Raw genomic sequence first — 26,140 nt, 5'->3', positions numbered from 1 at the left:
ATGTGTTGAGGAAAAGGCTGCTGTATTCTGGCCATTCAAATTCATTTTACTGATTTAAATAATTATTTTTAATCCTGTTCGGCCCGCGACTCAGAATGTGTCTTCTATTTTGGCCCGTCCTGTGACTGAGTTTGACACCCCTGCCTTAGAGACTTCTCCCTGTGATAAATGGACCCTAACATGGTATCAGAGTAAAAGAAGCACTGCGTAGGGGGTCAAAAGTTCAGTTTATGCCTTTAATTTCTCACAATTTTACTACACAAACCTTCTTGACAGTTTGCCAGCTTTAATGATCAAAGTAGAGGCCTTACAAGCATTTAAGTGACATTATGCAATAAATTAACACACAACTCTGCCACCAGTGTGAAGATGATCCCCTCCCACCAGGCTGTGATAAATTAGTCTTTCAATATGAAAAAAAATCATTAATCAGTACATTCACGAGGTAATAGGTAATTACTCCAGAATTTTACAGCAGTCATTACTTTTTTTTTTTTTTTGGGGGGGGGGGGGGGGGGGGGGGGGGGTGTATTCTTTCTTATCTTGTTTGAACCTATAAGTTGGCTGTAGTGTGTGCAGCATCACAACTCAGGTGAATCCTGAAGAAATCTTGGATCTTCTTCCACAGGTGGACCTCAGCTGCTGCATGGGACTTGGGCTTACCCCCCCACCGGACTGGCTTGCCTACAACCACATGGAAGCTGGAGGGGCAGTAGGGTCCATAAGGTGGCTCTAAGTAGTGCCCAGCTCCCGGGTAAGACACACTATCAAAGTTCTCCTTCCCATGATGCTTCAGTCTCTCCACCATCTCATCCATGAAGGCCTTGCTGTCCCAGTTGAGGTCGTCCTCTGCAGCTGCAAAGAGGAAATGTCCCTTGGCACATTCAATGGGGATCAGGCTGCCCTTGTTCTCCTCTGCCACAGGATTGGTTACAGCATATTTGGTGATGAGGTCCCCCGACCCAGTGGAAAATATTTTCTTCATATCTAACTGTACTGTTGAGTGTATTTGTCTTTTCTTATAGTAGAGAGGTAAAATTATATTGGCAGAGCAGGCATTGATCCATACCGTGGCCTCAACACCTGCTAGGTAAGAAGCAACTGATAGTGCAAGATCTCCACTTTTGGAAATGGATATTACACCAATTCCTTTACCTGAAACCTGTGAAAAAAAAAAGTAAATAAAAATCTGGCGATTACGTTTTCAGGAACTGTGATTCTCCCAGATTAACATCGTATGGTTAAATAAGCTTACCTTATCATGTTTTTTTAGAAACTCGACTGCTTCTTCCAAATAATCCAGGTGGATTTCTTTAACAACTTTGGGCAGGTCGTCGTGGCCATACAGAGCAACAGTCAGAACCAAAAATCCTCTGCTGGCCAACAGAGAGGCCCTTTTCTCTGACAGACCTCCACCTAAAGTGTACATATCCAACATGGCAGGGAACGGACCTCTGCCTGCAACGAAACACACATGCACAACAAATCTGTACATATGGTCTGTACATATAAATTACAGACAGCATGTGTTTTGCATTTTTATTATTATTATAATACACTGCTCAAAAAAATAAAGGGAACACTTAAACAACACAATATAACTCCAAGTAAATCAAACTTCTGTGAAATCAAACTGTCCACTTAGGGAGCAACACTGATTGACAATCAATTTCACATGCTGTTGTGCAAATGGAATAGACAACAGGTGGAAATTATTGGCAATTAGCAAGACACATTCAATAAAGGAGTGGTTCTGCAGGTGGAGACCACAGACCACTTCTCAGTACCTATGCTTTCTGGCTGATGTTTTGGTCACTTTTGAATGTTGGTGGTGCTTTCACACTCGTGGTAGCATGAGAAGGACTCTACAACCCACACAAGTGGCTCAGGTAGTGCAGCTCATCCAGGATGGCACATCAATGCGAGCTGTGGCAAGAAGGTTTGCTGTGTCTGTCAGCGTAGTGTCCAGAGGCTGGAGGCGCTACCAGGAGACAGGTCAGTACACCAGGAGACGTGGAGGAGGCCGTAGGAGGGCAACAACCCAGCAGCAGGACCGCTACCTCCACCTTTGTGCAAGGAGGAACAGGAGGAGCACTGCCAGAGTCCTGCAAAATGACCTCCAGCAGGCCACAAATTTGCATGTGTCTGCACAAACGTTTAGAAACCGACTCCATGAGGATGGTATGAGGGCCCGACGTCCACAGATGGGGGTTGTGCTCACAGCCCAACACTGTGCAGGATGCTTGGCATTTGCCAGAGAACACCAGGATTGGCAAATTTGCCACTGGCACCCTGTGCTCTTCACAGATGAAAGCAGGTTCACACTGAGCACATGTGACACATGTGACAGTCTGGAGACGCCGTGGAGAGTGATCTGCTACCTGCAACATCCTTCAGCATGACCGGTTTAGCAGTGGGTCAGTAATGGTGTGGGGTGGCATTTCTTTGGAGGGCCGCACAGCCCTCCATGTGCTCGCCAGAGGTAGCATGACTGCCATTAGGTACCGAGATGAGATCCTCAGACCCCTTGTGAGACCATATGCTGGTGCGGTTGGCCCTGGGTTCCTCCTAATGCAGGACAATGCTAGACCTCATGTGGCTGGAGTGTGTCAGCAGTTCCTGCAAGATGAAGGCATTGAAGCTATGGACTGGCCCGCCCGTTCCCCAGACCTGAATCCGATTGAGCACATCTGGGACATCATGCCTCGCTCCATCCACCAATGTCATGTTGCACCACAGACTGTCCAGGAGTTGGCGGATGCTTTAGTCCAGGTCTGGGAGGAGATCCCTCAGGAGACCATCCGCCACCTCATCAGGAGCATGCCCAGGCGTTGTAGGGAGGTCATACAGGCACGTGGAGGCCACACACAATACTGAGCCTCATTTTGACTTGTTTTAAGGACATTACATCAAAGTTGGATCAGCCTGTAGTGTGTTTTTCCACTTTAATTATGTGTGTGACTCCAAATCCAGGCCTCCATTGGTTAATAAATTTGATTTCCATTGATGATTCTTGTGTGATTTTGTTGTCAGCACATTCAACTTTGTACAGAACAAAGTATTCAATGAGAATATTTCATTCATTCAGATCTAGGATATGTTATTTGAGTGTTCCCTTTATTTTTTTGAGCAGTGTATATTATTACAATTATCAAAAATAAAGAGTTACAAATTAATCTTAAGTGATGAGCCCATAAAATTAACAAACTTGCATCTAACAGTGTTGCATGAGCCTCATCACATAAGACTTATTAGGATCGATTTTGGCAGATTTATTTTTAGAATTATAGTATCAGTTCATTAACTGAATGATGGTGACGCTGACAAACCTGGAGGAGTAAACAGGACTCCTCGAATGTTCCCCTCTTTGATGGGGACCCGGCTTACCCCGTCTCCCATCAGAAGCCTCTCATTAGTCGCCTCTGCCAGCATCCGACCCTCACCTTCTTCCTCATGCACTGAGAACTTCACCACATAGGGGTTAAGCGCATTTGTCTTTTGAAGCCTTTTGTGCAAAGTGTCAGCTGTCATGGACCACAGCAGACCCATCGGTTCAATCCCAACGTAGCTCCCGCGGAGTGAGGGGTCTCTATTCAAGTCAACCTCCCCGCTTTCATCAGCCCTGTAGGTGGCCGCAGAGCTGAACACCACTCCCTTGTCGTCGGTCGATCTGGCTCTCATGGTGACCACCTGCCTCGACTTCAGCCCGGCCACCTTCACCCGAATGGGCTCATCAAACAGACACCTGGCGCTCGGCAGCAGCTTCAGCCTGATTTGGGATGCCATGTCTTGAGCAACTTTCTGCTTTCTTTACAAGTTTAGACTTTGCCTTATAAAAGAGTGAACAAAATAGCACATTACAAAAATTAACATTTACTTCAATGAGCATTTTTATTTTTATAATTATACAGGGTGCTACTTCTGTGCTGTCCAAGTCACACAATAAAAGAAAATCTTCGCAAAGACCTTACCTTCACTAACACATGAACATAATAGTTACTTACGCGTGAAAACAGCAGCCTTACCTGACGCTCAATGCTGCAAAAACGGAAGCAGATATTAACCTAATTACTGTGAAAGAGACGCTACGGCGTTCGGGCTGTGACAGAATGGCGAACTGCGCAGGGCGCACCTCGTTTTATACTGTATGATACCTGGGACAGGTTCCAGTTCCCCCTGGGACCCCCCGCGAAAATAAATGGATGGAGGAACCTTACAACGTTGATATGTTCTGAAACACTGCTGCCAAGTGGGGGCTCAAATCACCCACGTTACGCGACCATGAGCGATGGGTGTTGAACACATCTGCTACATAATCTCACTGATATTTTTTTTAATTATTATTTGAAATTGTTTTTTAACTGTTTTTCAACTGCTGTAACAAAAAAGTATTTCTGATTTTCATACATTCTTTACTCTCTTGACTTATTTACAGCAGCTCTACAGCACCAATTCAGGGTTAATGTTCTTTTTAGAATCCAGTCTGGCTGGAGGCTGTGCCTGTCTCATCTTCTTGCATCCACATTCCAGTGTGGTACAGTATGAGAAGGACAGACTGAGCATGTGACAGCTGTGCCATCCTACCCTGCCTGGCACAGTTCCTTGAACTACTCAACTCCACTGCTCACCCTGCTGTAACACAAACAAAACCCAATAATGGTCACAAAATATATACTGCAGGGTGCAACTGTAGCTTACTTATTTGAGCCACAACCGATGTGCCATAAGGCTGTAGCAGACGCCTGGCTTTGAACCCTGGGCCCTTTGCTGTGTATCTTTCCTCATCACCTCTTCACAATTCTTTAATTTTTTTTCTTCAAATTTATTCTTTCAGGGATCATGTACAAAAAAAGTTTAATCACATAAAAGGAAAAGATGCTATGTACCAGATTTAGCTATCAGCTAATTTCCATGTGCAGTTCTGGGCAAAATCAATTAATCACAGTGCAGAGCACCTACCTAAAAAATAAAATAAAAACAAAAACATAATGCTAGGACATCTTACAGTTCATCACTGATTGAAGATAAGGACAATTGCGGGTTTCTTTCCAGCACTGTAGCCAGGCTGACAAAGAGTAGTTGCTCTGTTGAGCTGAGTGTTCCTTTAACCTTAACTAGTAATGACTTCATTAAATTCTTCACAAATAAAATTTTAACCACTCGAGGACATTATTCATAACATCTCAAAGACATATCTTTAATATCTGTAGTCCTGAAAGTACTACAGATATTTATTGAGACTCTCTCTGACTGATCAGGATACAAAGAACAATGAGTGTGAACTTATTTAACATTGTAAAGCTCTCAATGTAAACACAGTGAATAGTAAGGTAGAAACTGACACGGGAGTTGGTGAATTTATCTGTTACCAAGAGTGTAGGAATGAGTTTACTATTGGGGGGGACACATATCGGAAACCTGACAGATCCGTAAAAACTCTGAGCAAAGCATAAAAAATGCTATTTGATCTTTTACTTTCTTCATTTTCAAAAGTTTCTTGGAAAAATTGTGTTGTGTACACCTATATTATTGCATGTGTAATTTATATATATATATATATATGTTTTATAATTGTAAGACGTGGGCAAACCACCAAACAAAATGGCTTGAGTCTTTTATCAAGCATAATGGCCACGTTATTGCAGTGCTGTACGATTACTTTAGGTGGCTGCACTGATACTAGCAAGATAAATACTTCAGTAGCACAAAAATAATTTAGTAGCACACACAAGTGCAAAGTTTGATATGTTTTATTGGTCGAAAACATTTAACGCTGCTCAAAAATGCATTTATGAAGGTTGACTGTCAATAAAACTGCTTCTTTAATTAAACAACATTCTGACATGAAAGAACCCTCACAGATAATGTAATGAACAAATTATTCACTTCGTAATATCAACCTTAACCTCCTGAGACCCAAGCTCCTGTTTGCGATGCATTTTCAATTTCTCCTAGACATTTGTGATTAGATGGACCTGAAAGAAAAAAAAAAAAATATATATATATATATATAATTATACAGGGTGCTACTTCTGTGCTGCCCAAGTCTCATTTTCACTGTTTTATAGTCTTTTTTACATCTGCATTAATTCACTTGTGTTTTATATACAGCTGAGAATGCCAACTCGAGGTTTTCATAGTGCACTCCAGACTTGTCATAAAAATAAACTCACAAAGGCCTGTTGTATTTCTAAACTCTCATATCCAAAAGGACCAAATGCTGGCAACAGCAGTTTGTAAATGAGGACATGACTCCCAGCTTTTGTTAGGTTTAACAGGACTGTTTCATGGTTCCTGCACACTTTTATTTTGAAACCAAAATTCTCCCACATTAAATAAATATCAGCTGTACTTTGCACGAGTTTAGTTATTTCACCTCTTCGGGTTGTAGTTTTATTTGAACTACAAAAGCAGTAGCGCTAGCTAAAAAGTCCCATCACCGACGTTAAAAGGGCACCAAAAAAGTTTTTCTTTTTTGGTGCCCTTCTTTCGAGGAATAAGAGCATCCACGGAAACACACAGTAAAAGAAAAACTTCGTAAAGGCCTTAACTTCACTAACACATGAACATAATAGTTACTTAGGTGTGAAAACAGCAGCCTTACCTGGCGCTCAATGCTGCAAATTACCATTAGTAAATAAGAATATATATATATATATATATATATATATATATATATATTCACATATGTATTCTGGAAGCACTGTGATATTTCATCATCCCAACAAATGAACAGGAAATATGGTATTGTCTCTAAATGGAAAAATGTTGTAAGAAGTAAAATAAACTAGTCTTCAAAATAACATTAATAATAACATATTTTGAATTTATTAGATTTATGGATATTCTAGGAACTGTGAAAATTAAACAGGGCAAAAAGTTGCACTTAAGAGCCATTTATTTTTGCTGTACCCTGGACTTTATCCTTTTAAATATCAGTGAAGCTGATCTAATAAACCCAGTTAATTTTTAGATTACACAGCGACAGTGGTGAGTTTACTAAGACATAGCATTTATTTTAGTATGAAATACCTTTCTGCAGTCTTTACAATTATGCAATAGGATGACCCACCTTAGGCTGCTGTTTTAGGAACTCCATTGCTTCCTCGTAGGGATCCAAATGCAGCTCTTTGAAATTTTCACCCTTTTCATTGTACACCACCACTGAGAAAACCACGAAGCCTTTGTTAGCCAGTAGACTGGATCTTGCCTCAGATCTCAAGGTGGCCACATCCAACACAGCAGGAAACGGGCCTTCTCCTGGAACAAAGACAATGTCTAAGCAGAGGAGCCCACACCTCCCGCTCCCCAGCCACCTCGCCTCATCTGGGGGGACCCCAAGGTTTTCCCAGGCCAGCTGGGAGATATAATCTCTCAAGCATGTCCTGGGTCTGCTCCGGGGCCTCCTCCTGGTAGGACATGCCTGGAACACCTCACCCAAGAGGCGCACAGTTAGATGCCTGAGCCACCTCAACTGGCTCCTCTCGATGTGGAGGAGCGGCGGATCTACTTTGAGCCCCTCCTGAATGGCTGCACTCCTCACCCTATCCCTAAGGGAACTGAGGCCAGCCACCCTTTGAAGGAAACTCATTTCTGCCTCTTGTATTAGCGATCTTATCCTTTCAGTCACTACCCAAGGCTCGTGACCATAGGTGAGGGTAGGAACGTAGATTGACCGGTAAATCGACAGCTTCATTTTTATGCTCAGCTCCCTCTGCACCACAACAGACCGGTGCAGCATCTGCATCACTGCAGACGCAACCCCGATCCGTCTGTCAATCTCTCGCTCCCTTCTTCCGTCAATCATGAACAAAATCCAGAGATACTTGAACTCCTCCACCAGGGGCAGGAACTTTTTATAATTATACAGGGTGCTACTTCTGTGTTGTCCAAGTCTCTTTTTTTTTTTTTTTTTGTTTATTCTTATTTACGTCTGCATTGGGATATTAATTCACTTTTATTTCATATGGGTTTTTCAGAAAAGACAAAAATCTGAACCGAACATTGAAAACATTATGATAAAGGCAAAAATAAAACTATCGTTAAAAATAATAGGACTTGGGTCATTCGTTTAAGAGAGTGGATACTGCCACCTTGAGTTTTTCAGAGTTCATTCCTACCTTGCAATAAAGACAAGTTAAAAAGGCCTATTTTTACACTTTACATTTTATAGCATAACACAACAAAAACAACATGACTTAAGAAAGTAAAAAAATACTATTGAGCACAATGAAGTATAAGATGCAGCAAAGCCAAAATGTAATGTCCCCATATGTGGACACAGGGTCTCAGGAGGTTAAGTAAACATAAACAGCTATTTAAATATGCCTATTCAGTTTGAAACTCTAATAAATAAAAATAGATATCAATAGAAACAATATTAACCAACAGAAATAAATAAAAGTGATACCTCTCAAATCTAATAGACACAGTGTGCTGTTGCTCTTTACAGCCCTGCATTTAATAATTGGCTAAACAGGTGCCGGAGAACACAAAAGGTTAAAAAACACTAGCCAATGAAGAGTCAAAATGTTTGTCCGCCTCTCATTTGCAGCCACAAACTGCTTGTAAAGTGACTTCTTGTCCAGTGAATATTGGACGAGTGACCATCCCAGGGTTAAGATGACTGAAAAAGATTTGGTTTCCATATATGAAAATAAACTGACAACAAGACATTAAAAACAAGCCATATTCGTGGCAACATTCCTGACAAGACAGTTTGACCTCATTCAAAATAGTTCGTGACTCCTGCCGCTGTCTCCGCCTCATAAAACACTCAGAGCCGTTCAGAGGGGGGCGGGGGGAGCGCAGTGACATGACGCTATGTTGCGCCTTCAAAATAAAAGCACGCAAGTTAAAGATTTCAAAATTTTTCTCCTCCGCGGTGTAACTTTTGGTTGTGACAAATGCGCCTGTCTCCAGTATTGGGGGGGAACACCCCCCGGTTCCTACGCCTATGCCTGTTACAAACCCTCGTGGTAAAAAATACTGGTGACTATCATAAATCTTAAATTCACAAAAATTCCAAAATTCATGACTTTGAAGCTGATTTGTATGATATCTGATGTTCACTGTCCAATCAATTTAGGTATCAAACCCAACTGCATATCGACTGCTTCCGCACATCCTGTTCAGGGTCGCGGGGGGGATGGAGCCTATCCCAGCTGTCATAGGGCGAGAGGCAGGGTAAACCCTGTACAGGTCGCCAGCCTGTTGCAGGGCCAACACAGAGAGACAAACAACCTTTTACACTCACATTCACACCTATGGGCAATTTAGAGTAGCCAATCAACCTAACCCCAGTAAGTGCATGTCTTTGGAATGTGGGAGGAAACCGGAGTACCCGGAGGAAACCCACGCAAGCACGGGGAGAACATGCAAACTCCACACAGAGAGAGGGAGAGGCCTGGCCTTCCAGAACCCAGGCCTTCCAGATGGTATTCTAACTGTGAGGCAGCAGTGCTAACCACTGTGCCACCGTGCTGCCCCGAAATGACAGCCTTTAAAAAACAATCAAATCAGTAGAATCCAGACATTAACTGAAAAACTGTAACAAATCCAATAAAATGATTATCAAAGCCAAATTATAGAGTATTTCAATCAGCTCCATAAAGATATGAGACATATGAAATCATCCAATCTAAAGCAGTATTGGGAAATTTCGAATAATGCCGTTTTTAAAAAAATTTTTGTAATATTTCTATTGAGAATTTTCTTTTTTTTTAATTAATTCAGAAACTGGAGCTTTGATAAATGCGCTGAGCAGCAGCCTTCTTTTGGGGATTTCACGACTTCTGTTTCAGCAAATGAATTTATAAATCCTCTGTCTAGCATTGATGAAATTAAGGTGTTAACTTAGAAACTGAAGATCAACAAGGCCTTTGATGCTGATATTATTAATGAACCTATGAAAAACTGTCCATTAATGGTTCATCTATTCAACTTAGTTCTTGAGACAAGTCTTTTATCTTATAATGGTAACTTTACTAAAACAGTTGACAAGTCAATCAAGCCCAGTGTGCACAGTTTCATCAAAAAAAAAAAAAAAAAATCAAAGCTCTTACATCTTCCTATTGAAATTCACTGTGAATTTGTTAACAGAATTATTGTACCTATCTTACTGTGTGGCTCTGAAGTATGGTGTTTTAGTAAACTGAATCAAATTATTATACTACAAAAGATATTCTTGAAATATTTAATTAATGTTGAATGTAACCTACAACCAGGCACCTTTTCCTCCACAAACAGGTCAGGTGTAGCCACCTCTCCTCTGAGCCCAATGTGGTGAAGATGCTCCAGCACCATCACTCATCCCAAAGCTGCAGTCCTCCTCTGAACCTGGACAGGCAGCATTAGCATCCAGGATTGTGGCAGTGACAGCTTAGGCTTCACAGGCCTGCTACAGTAAGTGCACCTCTACCACCAGACTGGCAGTTGATGTTTGACCTATAGCCTGCATCATTATGATGTAATTAAGTTTGACAAAACATTCAAACAATTATATAGTCACACTACATTTTTAAAAAATCTGTCCAGTATTTTAAAAACATTATACATTTTTCTTTTTTTTAAGAAAAATTCTTGTTTTCTTATCTTGCTTTTTTTTGGGGGGGGGGGGGGGGGGGGGTATTCTTTCTTATCTTGTTTGAACCTATAACTTGGCTTTAGTGTGTGCAGCATCCCAACTCAGGTGAATCCTGAAGAAATCTTGGATCTTCTTCCACAGGTGGACCTCAGCTGCTGCATGGGACTTGGGCTTACCCCCCCACCGGACTGGCTTGCCTACAACCCCATGGAAGCTGGAGGGGCAGTAGGGTCCATAAGGTGGCTCTAAGTAATGTCCAGCTCCTGGGTAAGACACACTATCAAAGTTCTCCTTCCCATGATGCTTCAGTCTCGCCACCATCTCATCCAGATAGGCCTTGCTGTCCCAGTTGAGGTCGTCCTCTGCAGCTACAAAAAGGAAATGTCCCTTGGCGCATTCAATGGGGATCAGGCTGCCCTTGTTCTCCTCTGCCAGAGGATTGTTTACAGCATATTTAGTGATGATGGCCCCTGATTCAGTGGGAATTATTTTCTTTACATCATACATTAATGCAGAGTGTATTTGTCTTTTCTTATAGTAGAGAGGCAAAGCTACATTGGCAGAGCAGCCATTGATCCATACTGTGGCCTCAACACCTGCTAGGTAAGAAGCAACTGATAGTGCAAGATCTCCACTTTTGGAAAGGGATATTACACCAACTCCTTTACCTGAAACCTGTGAAAAAACACGTAAATAAAAATCTGGTGATGAAGTCTTCAGGAACTGTGATTCTCCCAGATTAACATCGTATAGTTAAATAAGCTCACCTTAGCTTGTTTTTTTAGAAACTCGACTGCTTCTTCCAAATAATCCAGGTGGATTTCTTTAACGTTTTTGGGCAGGTCGTCGTGGCCATACAGAGCAACAGTCAGAACCAAAAATCCTCTGCTGGCCAGCATAGAGGCCCTTTTCTCTGACAGACCTCCACCAAAAGTGTACAGATCCAAAACAGCAGGGAACGGACCTCTGCCTGCAACGAAACACAGATGCACAACAAATCATATTTTTAGTAAACAGCTAAACTGAAATGTTATGTATTTCAAAGAAAAGCATATTAAATATTCACACAGTGTACATATAAATTACAGACCAGCATGTGGTTTGCATTTTTATATCAAGACAATTACCAATAATCAAAAAAGTTACCAATTAATCTTAAGTGATAGATGAGCCCATAAAATTAACAAACTTGCATTTAACAGTGTTGCATGAGCCTCATCACATAAGACTTATTAGGATCGATTTTGGCAGATTTATTTTTAGAATTATAGTATCAGTTCATTAACTGAATGATGGTGACGCTGACAAACCTGGAGGAGTAAACAGGACTCCTCGAATGTTCCCCTCTTTGATGGGGACCCGGCTTACCCCGTCTCCCATCAGAAGCCTCTCATTAGTCGCCTCTGCCAGCATCCGACCCTCACCTTCTTCCTCATGCACTGAGAACTTCACCACATAGGGGTTAAGCGCATTTGTCTTTTGAAGCCTTTTGTGCAAAGTGTCAGCTGTCATGGACCACAGCAGACCCATCGGTTCAATCCCAACGTAGCTCCCGCGGAGTGAGGGGTCTCTATTCAAGTCAACCTCCCCGCTTTCATCAGCCCTGTAGGTGGCCGCAGAGCTGAACACCACTCCCTTGTCGTCGGTCGATCTGGCTCTCATGGTGACCACCTGCCTCGACTTCAGCCCGGCCACCTTCACCCGAATGGGCTCATCAAACAGACACCTGGCGCTCGGCAGCAGCTTCAGCCTGATTTGGGATGCCATGTCTTGAGCAACTTTCTGCTTTCTTTACAAGTTTAGACTTTGCCTTATAAAAGAGTGAACAAAATAGCACATTACAAATATTAACATTTACTTCAATGAGCATCTTTATTTTTATAATTATACAGGGTGCTACTTCTGTGCTGTCCAAGTCTCATTTTCACTGTTTTTTGTCTTATTTACATCTGCATTAATTCACTTGGGTTTTATATACAGCTGAGAATGCCAACTCGAGGTTTTCATAGTGCACTCCAGCCTTGTCATAAAAATAAACTCACAAAGGCCTGTTGTATTTCTAAACTCTCATATCCAAAAGGCTCAAATGCTGGCAACAGCAGTTTGTAAATGAGGACATGACTCCCAGCTTTTGTTAGGTTTAACAGGACTGTTTCATGGTTCCTGCACACTTTTATTTTGAAACCAAAAGTCTCCCACATTAAATAAATATCAGCTGTACCCTGCACGAGTTTAGTTATTTCACCTCTTCGGGTTGTAGTTTTATTTGAACTACAAAAGCAGTAGCGCTAGCTAAAAAGTCCCATCACCGACGTTAAAAGGGCACCAAAAAAGTTTTTCTTTAATGGGCTAAACTATTTCCACTTAAACTTCTTTCGAGGAATAAGAGCATCCACGGAAACACACAGTAAAAGAAAAACTTCGTAAAGGCCTTAACTTCACTAACACATGAACATAACAGTTACTTAGGCGTGAAAACAGCAGCCTTACCTGGCGCTCAATGCTGCAAAAACTGAGGTAAACATTGACATAATCACTGAGAAAGGTCGTTTCGTCGAGCTCTGAAACGCTGCTCTCCTGCCAAATGGGGGTTAGAATCACCCACGTCACGTGACAATGGTCGACGTTTTGGTGCGTTTCAGCCCAGTTTCGGCAGGTGGCGACAGATGCTGCTTCTGTTCATGCGAGACGTCCGAGTCACGTGGGCTGAGTCTTACTGTCAGTCTTATTACTACTCCCTCTACTTATTACAGCGGGTACACGCGCATTTAGAAATTAAGCAAACAATACCCCATCTCTCGTTATTTTATTTTTATTTTTTGCTTTTATAGACCTGCCACTGACAGTCCAGGTAAGGAAACATAACAAACTCGATTGTTTACAGTTGCAAACGGGAAGTTATCTGTGGTCGCTTCACAATAAAAGTGTGATCCGGAAAAAGGATCCCAATATGCTGGATACATTTTATAGATGCAACTTGCATTGCATTTAATTCACTTTCCAGTTTGCAAACCTAAGCTGTCCTCCCATGTCCTTTTCACTGAGGCTTTCTCCTGACAACACTTTTAAACAAACCATGCTTACTCAGTCTTTTTCTAAATCTAATTTCTAATTTTCCAAGTCAATTTTGAATGATGGGCTTCTATAAATTTCTAACAAATTGATGGGCAGCAATAGCTGTCTCTTACTGATGTCCTTCCTGCTTGGCATTGTATTAAGAAAAAAAGGTGTTCACACTTTGCTGCTGATCAATAAATCAAGTCAAATCAATAGCAGCAACTGGCAGCTGCTTATGCTCTGAATTTCTATGGAAGCAGCAAAGGTGAACTTTGTTTTTTTACAGTGCTTAATTAAATAACGACAGTGCAATAAATCATGTGTTGTTCATCTGAGGTTCTATTCAACTCATTTTAAGAGTGCAGAGAGATGTGAAACACACACACACAAAGAAACAGACAGGCAATCAGAAGATGCAGGCGGGAAGACAAGTGAAAATTATAAACTTTCAGCAAATTGTCATATTAAAAATGCCATTCATATTCTTTCACTTATCCAATTCAGGGTTTGGGGGTAGGGGGTGATTACAAAACGTGATATTTTTTTATGGATACGAATTTACAGTCGTGATTTATTTTTAAGTTACTCAAGCTTTGCAATCATCCTGTTCAAATCTATAAACTGGCTTTAGTGTGTGCAGCATCACAACTCAGGTGAGTTCTGAAGAACTCCTGGATCTTCTTCCACAGGTTGACCTCAGCTGCTGAATGGGACTTGGGCTCACCTCCCCACAAGACTGTTACGCCAAAAACTCCATGTTTAGAAGAGGGGCAGTATGGTCTGTAAGGTGGCTCCAGCAAGTGTCCAGTTCCAGGACAAGACACACACTCAAAGTTTTCCTTTCCATGACTCTTCAGCCTCCCCACCATATCATCCATGAAGCCCTTGCTGTCCCAGTTGAGGTCATCCTCTGCAGCTGCAAAGAGGAAAAAGCTCTTGGATTGTTCAATGGGGATCAGGCTGCCCTTATTCTCCTCTGCATGCGGATTTTCAAAGGCATGTTTTACAATGAATTCATTTGACTCGGTGGGAATAAACCTGCGTACATCATATGGTAATGGTGAGAGGATCTGCTGTTTCTTGTAGTAGAGAGGATTGATTATATTGGCATTACAGGCATTCATGCACACTACGGCCTCAACACCTGGCACAAAAGTAGCAAGTGAGAGTCCGATATTTGCTCCTTTGCATCTTGCCATTACACCAACTCCTTTACTGCCCACCTGTGAAATAACAAATTAAAGGTGATAAAATCTATTAAAACACTTGGAGCACATGGCTGACTTCACCCGTCAATCCTTGTGTTATTGTGGTGGTGGTTCTGTTCTGGTGTATATTACCATTAGTAAATAATTATATATATATATATATATATATATATATATATATATATATATATATATATATATATATATATATATATATATATATATATATATATATATATATATATATATATATATTCACATATGTATCCTGGAAGCACTGTGATATTTCATCATCCCAACAAATGAACAGGAAATATGGTATTGTCTCTAAATGGAAAAATGTTGTAAGAAGTAAAATAAACTAGTCTTCAAAATAACATTAATAATAACATATTTTGAATTTATTAGATTTATGGATATTCTAGGAACTGTGAAAATTAAACAGGGCAAAAAGTTGCACTTAAGAACCATTTATTTTTGCTGTACCCTGGACTTTATCCTTTTAAATATCAGTGAAGCTGATCTAATAAACCCAGTTAATTTTTAGATTACACAGTGACAGTGGTGAGTTTACTAAGACATAGCATTTATTTTAGTATGAAATACCTTTCTGCAGTCTTTACAATTATGCAATAGGATGACCCACCTTAGGCTGCTGTTTTAGGAACTCCATTGCTTCCTCGTAGGGATCCAAATGCAGCTCTTTGAAATTTTCACCCTTTTCATTGTACACCACCACTGAGAAAACCACGAAGCCTTTGTTAGCCAGTAGACTGGATCTTGCCTCAGATCTCAAGGTGGCCACATCCAACACAGCAGGAAACGGGCCTTCTCCTGGAACAAAGACAATGTCTAAGCAGAGGAGCCCACACCTCCCGCTCCCCAGCCACCTCGCCTCATCCGGGGGGACCCCAAGGTTTTCCCAGGCCAGCTGGGAGATATAATCTCTCAAGCATGTCCTGGGTCTGCTCCGGGGCCTCCTCCTGGTAGGACATGCCTGGAACACCTCACCCAAGAGGCGCACAGGAGGCATCCTATTTAGATGCCTGAGCCACCTCAACTGGCTCCTCTCGATGTGGAGGAGCGGCGGATCTACTTTGAGCCCCTCCTGAATGGCTGCACTCCTCACCCTATCCCTAAGGGAACTGAGGCCAGCCACCCTTTGAAGGAAACTCATTTCTGCCTCTTGTATTAGCGATCTTATCCTTTCAGTCACTACCCAAAGCTCATGACCATAGGTGAGGGTAGGAACGTAGATTGACTGGTAAATCGACAGCTTCACTTTTACGCTCAGCTCCCTCTTCACCACAACAGACCAGTGCAGCATCTGCATCACTGCAGACGCAACCCCGATCCGTCTGTCAATCTCTCGCTCCCATCTTCCGTTACTCATGAACAAAATCCAGAGATACTTGAACTCCTCCACCAGGGGCAGGAGCTCGTCCCTGAGCTGGAGTGGCCACTCCACCCTTTTCCAGCTGAGGACCATGGCCTCAGAGGTGCTAATTCTCATCCCAGCCACTTCACGCTCGGCTGCGAACTGTACCATTGTGAGCTGGAGGCCGCCACCTGATGAAGCCAACAGGACTGCATCATCTGCAAAGAGCAGTAATGAGATTCTGAGGCCACCGATGTGGAAGCCTTCCCCACATGGCTACACCTAGAAATTCTGTCCATAAAAATTATGACCAGAATCAGTGACAAAGGGCAGCCCTTGCGAAATCCAACACCTACAGGAAACAAGTCCGACTTATTGCAGGCAATATGGACCAAGCTCTCGCTGTGGTTGTAAAGGGACTGAATGGCCCGCAACAATGGGCCAGACACCCCATGCTCCAGCAGCACCCCCTACAGGGACACAACCGAATGCCTTCTCCAAGTCCACAAAACACATTTAGACTGGATGGGCAAACTCCCACGCACACTAGATATCCTTGAGAGAATGAAGACTATCGATACTGGCTAAAAGAAAAGAATAATCAGGCAAATGTCCCAACAAGAATAATGATTTGCTAAAAAAAAATTCACAACTCCACAGAGAGAAATACTATTTATAAGCTGGTTAATGTTAATTAAACTAAAATGAAGACAGAAAGCTAGGAACCACCTACCGTACCTGGAGGAGTAAACAGGACTCCACGAATGTTACCCTTTTTGACAGGGACCCGGCTGACTCCGTCTTTCATCAGAAGCCTCTCATTTGTCATCTCTGTTAGCATCCTGCCCTCCTCCTCATGCACAGAAAACTTCACCAGCTGGGGGTTTAGGGAATTTGTCTTTAGAAACTTTTTGTGCATAGTATGTGGCCTCATGGACCACAGCAGGCCCATGGGTTCTACTCCAACGTAGCTCCCACCAAGTGAGGGGTCTCTGTTCAGATCGACCTCCCCACTGCCATCAGCCCTGTATGTGGCTGCAGAGCTAAAGACTTCTCCCTTCTCATCAGTTAACCTGGCTCTCATGTTGACCACCTGCTTTGACCTCAGCCCGGACACCTTCACCTGCACAGGCTCATCAAACAGACACCTGGCACTCGGCAGCAGCCTCAGTCTGATTTGGGAGGACATTTTTTCTGAAAAAGAAAAAAACAAAAAAACCCTATTAAACCGATATAGCTTGTTTTCAAGTGTATTAGATAGTAGGCTGATCTAGTCTAAAGACACATCCATACATTTATGTTTTCATACAGAGGGACAGACATAAGGCTTAAAGGTGGAATTTTTAACAGTCAGTGTTTCAAATAATCCTCCTTTACACTAAATTCCATTCCAAAATGAGGCAATTTAAATTTGTATTAATAGCAAGCAACCACAAGTGCCCACGATACTGCCCATCAATTCAACATGAAGATTTTATGTGATGTTACCAAACTGTGAAATTAGATCTGTTTCAGACAGCGGCAGATCTGTAAACGTTTACACCGGACAGCAAATGGGTACAACAGTATTTGCCAGAGTGACACAGAAAGTCTGTGTTGTATTTTCAGTTAATTTTTAACAGGTCTGGCCCAGCCAACATCAGTGTGATACATCTGCACCAGATACCCTCCCATCCCCCCATCTGTGCAGTTAAGAAAATGGATGGATGAATTTCCATTGAAAGTTTTCTATGTTCAGTGCAATTTTAAAAATAGGCAGTTTCATTTCACACAGCTGTTTCAAAAGACCCTAATCAGAAGACCCAAATCCATGACAGAAATGCACAGTCAGAATTAATTAAAAGCAATATTAATGAAACTTACAAGTGGTAGTAACAGAGGCTGCCTGAAAACAAACAATAGAGGCCTGTAGAGTAGTGAATAAGCAGGCCAAAGTCCAAAAGACAATCCAAAGAAGTACAAACCAAAATAAGTGGAAAAAAAATTAAAAAGAACACAGGAGTCAGCAGGATACTCAGTCGGGGAACAGACCTAAACTGAGCTCTGAAGGAGGGACAAACTGAAATTACTGGGAATGTTGGGGTTAGGAGACATTGGTGAAATAGATCATGGTCGAGTCAGCAAACAGGAGGGAGAGAGATGGAGGCGGAGTAAACAGAAACACTGGCGACACACAAGGTGACTAACTTCAAAATAAAACAGGAATTTACTAAAATATGATGATGGTGATAAATTCTTGTACTGCTCCACCACATCAGCAGCTTCAACCTTAGGTTGTGTTGCCCTCTCCTCAGTTCTTCCCTGTCCCCATACTTTCTTCTTTTTTATTCAGTAGTCCTTTTTAGTCATTAGTGATCCAGAGTTTATTGTCCTCAAAGCAGCATACAGTCCTGCCTGTTAAAATGGTGTGTTCACAAAATTTGATACATGTTCTGTGATGCAGCCAAACTGTTAATGACCTCTCCATGAGGTTTACAAAGTACATTCTACTCTATAGACTCAAGCAGTCCTGCAGTGCCTTTGCAGCCTTCTCCACCCACCTCCAAACAACTCTTGTGGATACAGGTTGTAAGAACAGGAACATATTTTGGTGTTAGCAAGATAATACTATGGTCAGAATTGGCATTGTATTGGGTGGTGGTGGTGGGAGCGTGCAAATAACCAGGATATACCATTTTATGCTGCATGTGTTTTATTCTTTTCTATATGCTGCACTCTGCATACATGTCTAGACCTTTCTGCACTCCTTACAGGCCAAAAAATTGTTTATATGTTAAAAAATAAAGGACTTTTGTAGCAATAAAACACTATGAAAATACCTCACTATACATTTTGGCAGGCTTATCACCTGCAGGAGGCGTCACAGGAGTCAACTGCAATGTGTGTCAGGCAGTGGCAAAGAGTTCAAAGACTGCAGCTGACTAAAAAGAGCACAAAGGCTTGTTTCACATTTGCCATTAAACATCTGGATGATCCCCAAGACTTTGGTAGCGTGATGGTCTGGTGCTGCTTTGCTGCTTCAGGGCCTGGATGACTTGCTGTAATTGATGGAACCATGAATTCTGCTCTCTATCAGAAAATCCTGAAGGAGATGTCTGCAATCAGTTTATGTCCTGACGTTCAAGCGCACTCTGGTTATGCAGGAGGACAATGATCACACCAGCTGGTCCACCTCTGAATGACTCAAAGTTTCAGTCCAACACTCAGAGCTTGTTACTGGAACACTTTGGTTCTCAGCAACTACATTCAATGTGAGCATGTTTCTCCAAGTCCAACAAAACTTTCTGGAGTGCCTTAAATGTGTGCCTGCAGTTCTGGATGCAGTGCTGAGTAGTGTTGTAGTACTCGAGATCGGTCTTGGTCTCGAGACCGGTCTCGAGACCGCTTTTTGATGGTCTCGGTCTTGTCATGGACTCGACCGCATTTGGTCTCGGTCTTGTCATGGACTCGGACCTTGCGGACTCGGGATTTTATTTCAAGACCAGTCAAGACCACAGCTGTGGAAATATCCCTAAATTGCCAGAATACTGTCCAATTTATTTGTTAACATCTTTGCTTTTATTGGATGCAAAACGTACTGATTCAAATCCCACAAAGATTGCGCTCCTCTGCCTCTCAAAGGAGCGCACCTCACAGACTCCGCCCCAGCTAGGTCGCTGCTATTATCGCTGCTTACGCCTGTATCATTTCACCGCAGTTTGCAATCTACCACAGAGCACGGACAGTTTCATTCACAGTGTGTACGTTTGATCTCACTATGGTCACGCGTGTGCTGCATAAATCGAAATAACAACCGGCATGAACACGAAGAGAAGTAAGAGGGAAAATGAAGATCAAAGGAAAATTTCAGGCTTCCGATTCAACAAAAAAATCCCAGCATGAAAGGTAAATACCAACCTTCATGTATTTTGATACACAAACTAAAAATTTAATGCAAGTTTTAGGGCTGCAACGATTCTTGGAATAACGCAATTCGATTATTAAAAATCCTCGACACAAATTTGTTGCTTTGATGTTTCGTATCAGCTCTGCAGCTCAGGTGTCTCTGTGTAAGCGGAGCATTTCCAAAAAAAACAAAAACGAGCCTTTAACGCGAGTGGATCGCTGAGATGTTTTTTCACGCCCCTACTTCTCTGTGCTGTGAGTGCGCATGTTTGAATGTGCGCGTGTTGTGCAGAGGATGTCAGCTGTTATTTTTTTCTTTACGTCAGCTGTAGCCACCAGAACAGACCTATAACCACAGTGTACTGGGGAAAGGGGGGCTGCCATTAGCACTAGCAATCGTTCGGTGCCCCCCCACCCCCTTCAGTACAGAGGGGCTCCGTCAAAATGTTTTTATCAACCACCTGATCAGCAACATCAAGAACAGAGAACTTTGTAGCTGCTCCATCCACCCTGTTTGTTTCACACAGAGAAACATCTGCAGTACGGAAGTTAAAATATGCTGATGAATTGTTAAAATGAAAAATTATTTCTTATCCAATTACTTGATTAATTGACGGAGTAATCAATTGAATACTTGTTTACTAAAATAATTGATAGTTGCAGCCCTACTTGTATTCAGAAAGCCATAGTCAAACATTAGTTTTCAGCACCAGTAGAGCTATGAGAGGCCTTCAAGAATAAAATACTACAGTTCCCAGCAAGATGATGTCACTTCCTATTGTTGCATTAAAAACGTGATAGTTTATGCTCACAATATAGAATAGAATAGAATAGAATGCCTTTATTGTCATTATACAGGATGTACAATGAGATTGGAGATATGGTGGCTGATATTCAAATGTAGGAAATGCTATTAGCAGCCGAGGAATCTGGATTATGCTTTTGTTGTATATTTTTTTATGTGATTTCTGCAAACACAGTGGAAGGAAACGGCACTCTGGGACACATTAAATGCTTGATGTATAAATGTAACTTTTCTGGATTATATGCAAAAATGATCATTCTATCAATCTAATAAGGCCTGATTTAGAGTTCTGCATTGATCCTTTGTGTATAACTGAAAATCCTCTCTGAAGCAAACCTGACATGCACCTCAAGAAATGTAACTACACGTCCAAAAAAACTGATTACTGCTTTCTGGTTATGTCTTAGGCCCCATCACTCAATTAACAAGTGGGAGCGGCATTTGGTGGTTAGTATTAGCTTACTAATTAGCATTAGCATTAGTGCTGGGGTGAGGAATATTTCTTGCTAGAACCCGGAAGTTACCATGGCCACCACCAATGGTAACAGCAGAGAAGTAAGTAAGTTGTTTCTCCGCCATTAGTACATTGAGCTAGTGGTGGGCAGATTGATCCTAATATCGATAATATGGATGCCAACGTTGTATTGGTATTGATCAATATCAGTGTGATGAGATCGATACTTTGGCTTCAGTTTCTCTCCTGTATGCAGTGCTGCGGTTTCATCAAAGATGCGAGCTGACTGTCTAAGTGTCGCTCCTGTCACAGCACAGAGCACTTTGCTCCTCCCCTCCCCACAGTGTTTTGTTATACTGTCATGTGATGCATAACATATTTTATTTGGGGAAAAAAAAGGATTTTGCTATGAAACATTTAAATCAAATTTAAATGTAAATTTGTAGAAAATTAGTGAATGAAGGGACATTTTTTATTAAATTTTTTTATTATACTTTCTGAAAAATCTACCTGGAAAAAAGTTTGCATTTGTTCTTGAGTGATGATTTTGTACACTTAATTTATGAAAAAAAAAATCCAGACATCAATGTATGGGGAAAATTGTTTTATTCTATTGTTTCAGAACAATAACTTTTATTTTGATAAAGTATTTTCTACTTACATATAAACTTTGCCCAATTCTATTCTGGGTTTTAACTAATTAATGATCCAAAGGAAAAAAATCTCAAACCAGTTAAACTTCATGGAAATTCTTCATAATTATTAAAAAGTATTGGTATCAGTATCGGTGATAATGGCCCTGTGTTTACTTGGCATAGGATCGATACCAAATCTTGAAGTGTTGCACACAACTACATTGAGCAGCATACACCAGGAGTGATTGACAGTGCTAAGACCCTCCTCCTGGCTCTGACTGGTTGTTTTTGACTGGGAGTGGTTCAGGGAGGAGGTGGAGGAGCTCCATTTTTTTCGCAGATTATCGGTCTCATACTGTCTGACATGGTGACAGTTTTAACAAATATGTAAAAACCAGATTTTTTATAAAAGTTACATCCTGCAGCTTTAATCTGTATAAGATTTAAGGCTTTAGTTCTTACTGTTGATGAGTGTTTGCCATTTTTTCAGTTTTACACATTTAGCTATGTGGTTTTGAAAAAGCACCCATTTTTACAAAGGTTGTTGGTTTAAAAACAACACAACTTTATGCATAGTTTATGAAAGGCAGAGAAAAGTTAAGACTATTGTGATGAACTATGAATAATTGTTTTACATTCTGTGATAAATGATGGAAGTCACCCAGGAGTATTAAATAAAGATGGTTATATTTATTTGAGCTGTGAGTTTTTAATATCAGGGTAATTTTATGGGAATGCGGATCTTTCAGATCAATTTGAGAAGTGATTTTGATCATGTTTCACATTTTATTGTGTCATGTAGTGTCAGGCACTGGTCTTGGTCTTGTCTCGGTCTCGTCCCCCCTCGGTCTTGGTCTCGACTGGTCTCGGACCCTAAAAGTCTTGGTCTTGTCTCGGTCTCGATACCCTCTGGTCTTGGTCTTGTCTCGGTCTCGGGTTAGGTGGTCTTGACTACAACACTAGTGCTGAGAGTGTAGAGCAGATCAAACACACCAAAATCTGTGACAGTCCCCCAGACCTCTGCACCCTCCACCAGGACAGGAACTTCAACTGATCCAGATTATATCTCTCAGCTGGCCTGGGAACACCTCGGGCTTCCCCAGATATGCTGGAGGAGGTGGCTGGCGAGGTCTGGGCTTCTCTGCAAAGACTGCTGCCCCAATGACCTGGCCCCAGATAAGCGGACGAAAATGGGTGGATGGGCGGCATTAGTTGTTGTCTCAACTAATACAGTTATAAAAAGTTTGGTGAACAATAAAAAACAAACAAACAACAAAAAAAGTGCTAATTCAATCAATAATTTAATCAAGCTGACATTTTTACAGTGTAACAGCTATTTTTGTGAAATGTCGACTGAATCGCCACCTGCAATATTAACATAATAAAATAATATCCATGCAAGAGAATACAAATTTTATTTAAACTTAAATTCAAATGTTAATGAATGTACCCCAGCTTGAATATCTGTTATGTAGAACACGAGCAGAAAAAAACAAAAGCAATTACAAATCTCTATTTCCTGTTGTCTGTATTTAGATGGGTCACTCCGCCTCCAGACCTAAACACGACAATCAGCTCACATCTGTGTCATTTGAAAAACACAGAAATTCACAACACGCCCAAATGTCCCAGTTTTCCACGAACACTTGAACGGAGTTTACGTTTTTGGCTCTGTGCATAGTTGGCAGCGTGAGAAGTGTCTCTAAGCCCCGTGTGTATATGCGACGTGATCTGCACGTATCAGGCAAAACGCGTCACACACATTTTTAGACATGAAAGCAAAACTGATCAGATTTGTAAAGTCCAACTTAAAAATGTGTGCGTAAATGATCGCTATCTATTCTGATTTTGATATACGCGTTTGTAAAACGGCTATGTGTTTAAATTACTCTGTGTGCGGATTGAAGCACGCATTTGTGAGCTCTCAAAAATTTACACACAAATCATCGCACACATTTGTAAATCTTAGTTTACGGGTGTGGCTCATCATATGCATTTGTTAACCTTTTGACAAATGAGTATGATAAAATACGCAACTGTGCCGCACTTCGAGATGATCCTCCAAAAGGGAACAGTCCAAAGAAGAAGAAGAAAACAGACGCGCGTCTTAAAACCAAAACTCACAGAAGCGAAGGATTCCCCTTAACATGACTGATGGCCCGTTCTGCTTTTCACTGCGTACTTGTGAAACCTCATCAGTCTAAGTCCAAGCACGGTTCCAGTTCAAAGTACCCGAGTGTGTTCCTGCATCGGTTTCTGACTTGTGCGCACTTGGAGCAGCCAAGTATCCCAAAATGCATTTCGAACGAAAGCCAGAAGTGTAAATAAACGTTTGAAAAACTGTTTCTGAGCCAGAAAATAAACTTTTAAGATGTTTGAGGCGAGAATGTAGCTGCGTAAACTTCAAATATCTGATTGATTTATCACGACGTTGTTCATTTGCAAAAGCGCTTCAATGATTTCGGAGATGTCCGCTCCCGCTTGGATATCAGCCCGCACGCCTCGCCAAGCATCAGCTGACCTGGAGGTCGGGGTCACGGTGTTGTGCCTAACAGTGGTCATCTGCCAAAAAGAGAGAGAGAGAGAAAAAAAAAAAAGACTGTCCGTAAACGGTTGTAAATGTTTTTGGAACTTGGGTAATCAGGGGTATCATTTGCAATTTCAGTTGTAAATATGTACAGGGAAAGTTAGTGGGGAAAGGCAGAAAAAGCACTGCAGCTGTGCTGTGCTCAAGTACACTGCAGTGGCGGTTTCTGATATGGGCGACATGGGCAGCCGCCCAGGGCGGTATTTCATCTAGGGCGGCATGACCGCCCCCCTCCCCCCAACGCATTGCGATCGCCGCAGCAACGCCTACCGCACTGCTCCACTTGTGGGATAATGGGCGCCCTCTGCTTGCTGTGTATTGCATGTAGCTTTCTGCCATGGTCAGACAGGTTGTAACAGAAGAAAAGGGCAGGCGGGGGATTCTCTCTCTGTCTCGCTGTCACTGCTTCACTCGACCGTCACACACACAGCGCTGCCCCGCCCCCTTCTCCTCTCAGCCTGGGGTGCGAGTCGAGTGAAGCAGTGATGGCGTGAGAGTGAGACTGTCAGCCGGGTTCATTCATTCATGCCTGTACAGTTTGGGCCTGGTTACAGCCAACAGTAACCGCTGAATTATAAATAAAGGCGACTTTTGCTGGCAGTCTCTCGCCAAACCTTTCATCCTCACGGACACTGCCATATCAAGATTAACGCGAAGTGTATGTCCTAATATTGAAAAGTTTTGCGAGATCTCGCAAAAGTAACTCAGGATCTCGCAAAACTTTTGCGAGATATGCAAAACTGACTCTTTTTTTTTTTTTTTCCTCCCATGTTCCACAGAATGAATCTGTGCGTCTAATAAAATTAGATGCACACAACTGATAGAACACAAAGCCAATTTCATTTATAATACTGTAAATATGGTCATTAAATCACAGTATTTGTGTGAACCCGAATCCTGATAAAAAAAAATAACACAAATACGAATCTAGACAGTTTGGACAAATGTTGGTGGATGGCGCAGTGTTGCCAGATTGGGCAGCTTGTGAACACATTGGGGTGGAATATTATATAGATATTTCTATATAATTATAAAATTATATAGATATATCATTTTACAATAAAAACTTCCTAAAAACTTACCAAATATGGTGAAAAGCAGCCAAAATTTTAACAAGTTACCCAAAGCTTGTATATTTAAATATATATCACACCTGGTGCTATTAACATGAGTTTCAGTGGAGGTTTTGTTGTGTTGGGCTGGCAACTGTCAGTCAGATCTGACAACCCTGGGGATGGGCGGTGGTGGTGGCGAATTGTGGCAGATGGAAAGGAAAAGGTCAAAGCCATCAGGTGCACAGTTTAGGAAAAAGAGAAAAGAAGAAGAGGAGAAACAAGCAAAGATAAAGGTAAGCAGAAGCTGTGTAATATTTCAGTTTCTTCCATGTTTTTTCAAATAAAAATTTAAAAGAAGGCCCTGTGACAGGCTGGCGACCTGTTCAGGGTGTACCCTGCCTCTCGCCCTATGACAGCTGGGATAGGCTCCAGCCCCCCCGCGACCCTGACCAGGATAAGCGGAAGCGAATGGATGGATGGATGGAAATTTA

At 41.8% G+C, this 26,140-nt stretch overlaps 3 protein-coding genes across 6 annotated transcripts; all 3 read right to left on the bottom strand.

Annotated features, from left to right (window-relative positions):
- Positions 1-553: 553 nt before the first annotated feature.
- LOC115796193 (acyl-coenzyme A thioesterase 5-like) lies at positions 554-6,618 on the bottom strand. Its single transcript, XM_030752484.1, has 4 exons — positions 6,605-6,618; positions 3,330-3,829; positions 1,256-1,458; positions 554-1,162 (listed from the first exon to the last, which is right to left on the bottom strand). The coding sequence occupies exons 2-4, from the start codon at positions 3,784-3,786 to the stop codon at positions 554-556; spliced, it is 1,269 nt and encodes a 422-aa protein (XP_030608344.1). The 5' UTR covers positions 3,787-3,829; positions 6,605-6,618.
- Positions 6,619-10,615: 3,997 nt separating this feature from the next.
- LOC115795931 (acyl-coenzyme A thioesterase 5-like) lies at positions 10,616-13,183 on the bottom strand. The gene is made up of 4 exons (XM_030752077.1): positions 13,076-13,183; positions 11,896-12,395; positions 11,353-11,555; positions 10,616-11,260 (listed from the first exon to the last, which is right to left on the bottom strand). The coding sequence occupies exons 2-4, from the start codon at positions 12,350-12,352 to the stop codon at positions 10,652-10,654; spliced, it is 1,269 nt and encodes a 422-aa protein (XP_030607937.1). The 5' UTR covers positions 12,353-12,395; positions 13,076-13,183; the 3' UTR covers positions 10,616-10,651.
- Positions 13,184-13,894: 711 nt separating this feature from the next.
- LOC115795558 (acyl-coenzyme A thioesterase 2, mitochondrial-like) lies at positions 13,895-24,400 on the bottom strand. Of its 4 annotated transcripts, none has more exons than XM_030751529.1 (4): positions 24,045-24,400; positions 16,967-17,422; positions 15,497-15,684; positions 13,895-14,865 (listed from the first exon to the last, which is right to left on the bottom strand). In XM_030751529.1, the coding sequence occupies exons 2-4, from the start codon at positions 17,415-17,417 to the stop codon at positions 14,257-14,259; spliced, it is 1,248 nt and encodes a 415-aa protein (XP_030607389.1). In that variant the 5' UTR covers positions 17,418-17,422; positions 24,045-24,400; the 3' UTR covers positions 13,895-14,256. The 4 variants fall into 4 exon arrangements, with proteins under 4 accessions (XP_030607389.1, XP_030607392.1, XP_030607390.1 ...); XM_030751532.1 differs by lacking the exon at positions 24,045-24,400 and adding an exon at positions 18,439-18,761; XM_030751530.1 differs by having other exon boundaries at positions 13,896-14,865; positions 24,132-24,400.
- Positions 24,401-26,140: the final 1,740 nt, after the last annotated feature.

Source organism: Archocentrus centrarchus, chromosome 17 (genome assembly GCF_007364275.1).
Source record: "Archocentrus centrarchus isolate MPI-CPG fArcCen1 chromosome 17, fArcCen1, whole genome shotgun sequence".
NCBI lineage: Eukaryota > Metazoa > Chordata > Actinopteri > Cichliformes > Cichlidae > Archocentrus > Archocentrus centrarchus.
Note: the sequence above shows the minus strand (reverse complement) of the source record. Positions and strands in the feature narration are given on the sequence as shown.

What these genes read in the sequence shown, in the direction of transcription:
- LOC115796193 (XM_030752484.1), bottom strand. Translation starts at nt 3,786, where the DNA reads ATGGCATCCCAAATCAGGCTGAAGCTGCTGCCGAGCGCCAGGTGTCTG. An exon ending in AGTCCTGTTTACTCCTCCAG is followed by an intron (nt 1,459 to 3,329) that starts GTTTGTCAGCGT and finishes GTTTCGTTGCAG; the next exon opens with GCAGAGGTCCGTTCCCTGCC. An exon ending in TTCTAAAAAAACATGATAAG is followed by an intron (nt 1,163 to 1,255) that starts GTAAGCTTATTT and finishes TTTTTTTCACAG; the next exon opens with GTTTCAGGTAAAGGAATTGG.
- LOC115795931 (XM_030752077.1), bottom strand. Translation starts at nt 12,352, where the DNA reads ATGGCATCCCAAATCAGGCTGAAGCTGCTGCCGAGCGCCAGGTGTCTG. An exon ending in AGTCCTGTTTACTCCTCCAG is followed by an intron (nt 11,556 to 11,895) that starts GTTTGTCAGCGT and finishes GTTTCGTTGCAG; the next exon opens with GCAGAGGTCCGTTCCCTGCT. An exon ending in TTCTAAAAAAACAAGCTAAG is followed by an intron (nt 11,261 to 11,352) that starts GTGAGCTTATTT and finishes GTTTTTTCACAG; the next exon opens with GTTTCAGGTAAAGGAGTTGG.
- LOC115795558 (XM_030751529.1), bottom strand. Translation starts at nt 17,417, where the DNA reads ATGTCCTCCCAAATCAGACTGAGGCTGCTGCCGAGTGCCAGGTGTCTG. An exon ending in AGTCCTGTTTACTCCTCCAG is followed by an intron (nt 15,685 to 16,966) that starts GTACGGTAGGTG and finishes TCTTTGTTCCAG; the next exon opens with GAGAAGGCCCGTTTCCTGCT. An exon ending in TCCTAAAACAGCAGCCTAAG is followed by an intron (nt 14,866 to 15,496) that starts GTGGGTCATCCT and finishes GTTATTTCACAG; the next exon opens with GTGGGCAGTAAAGGAGTTGG.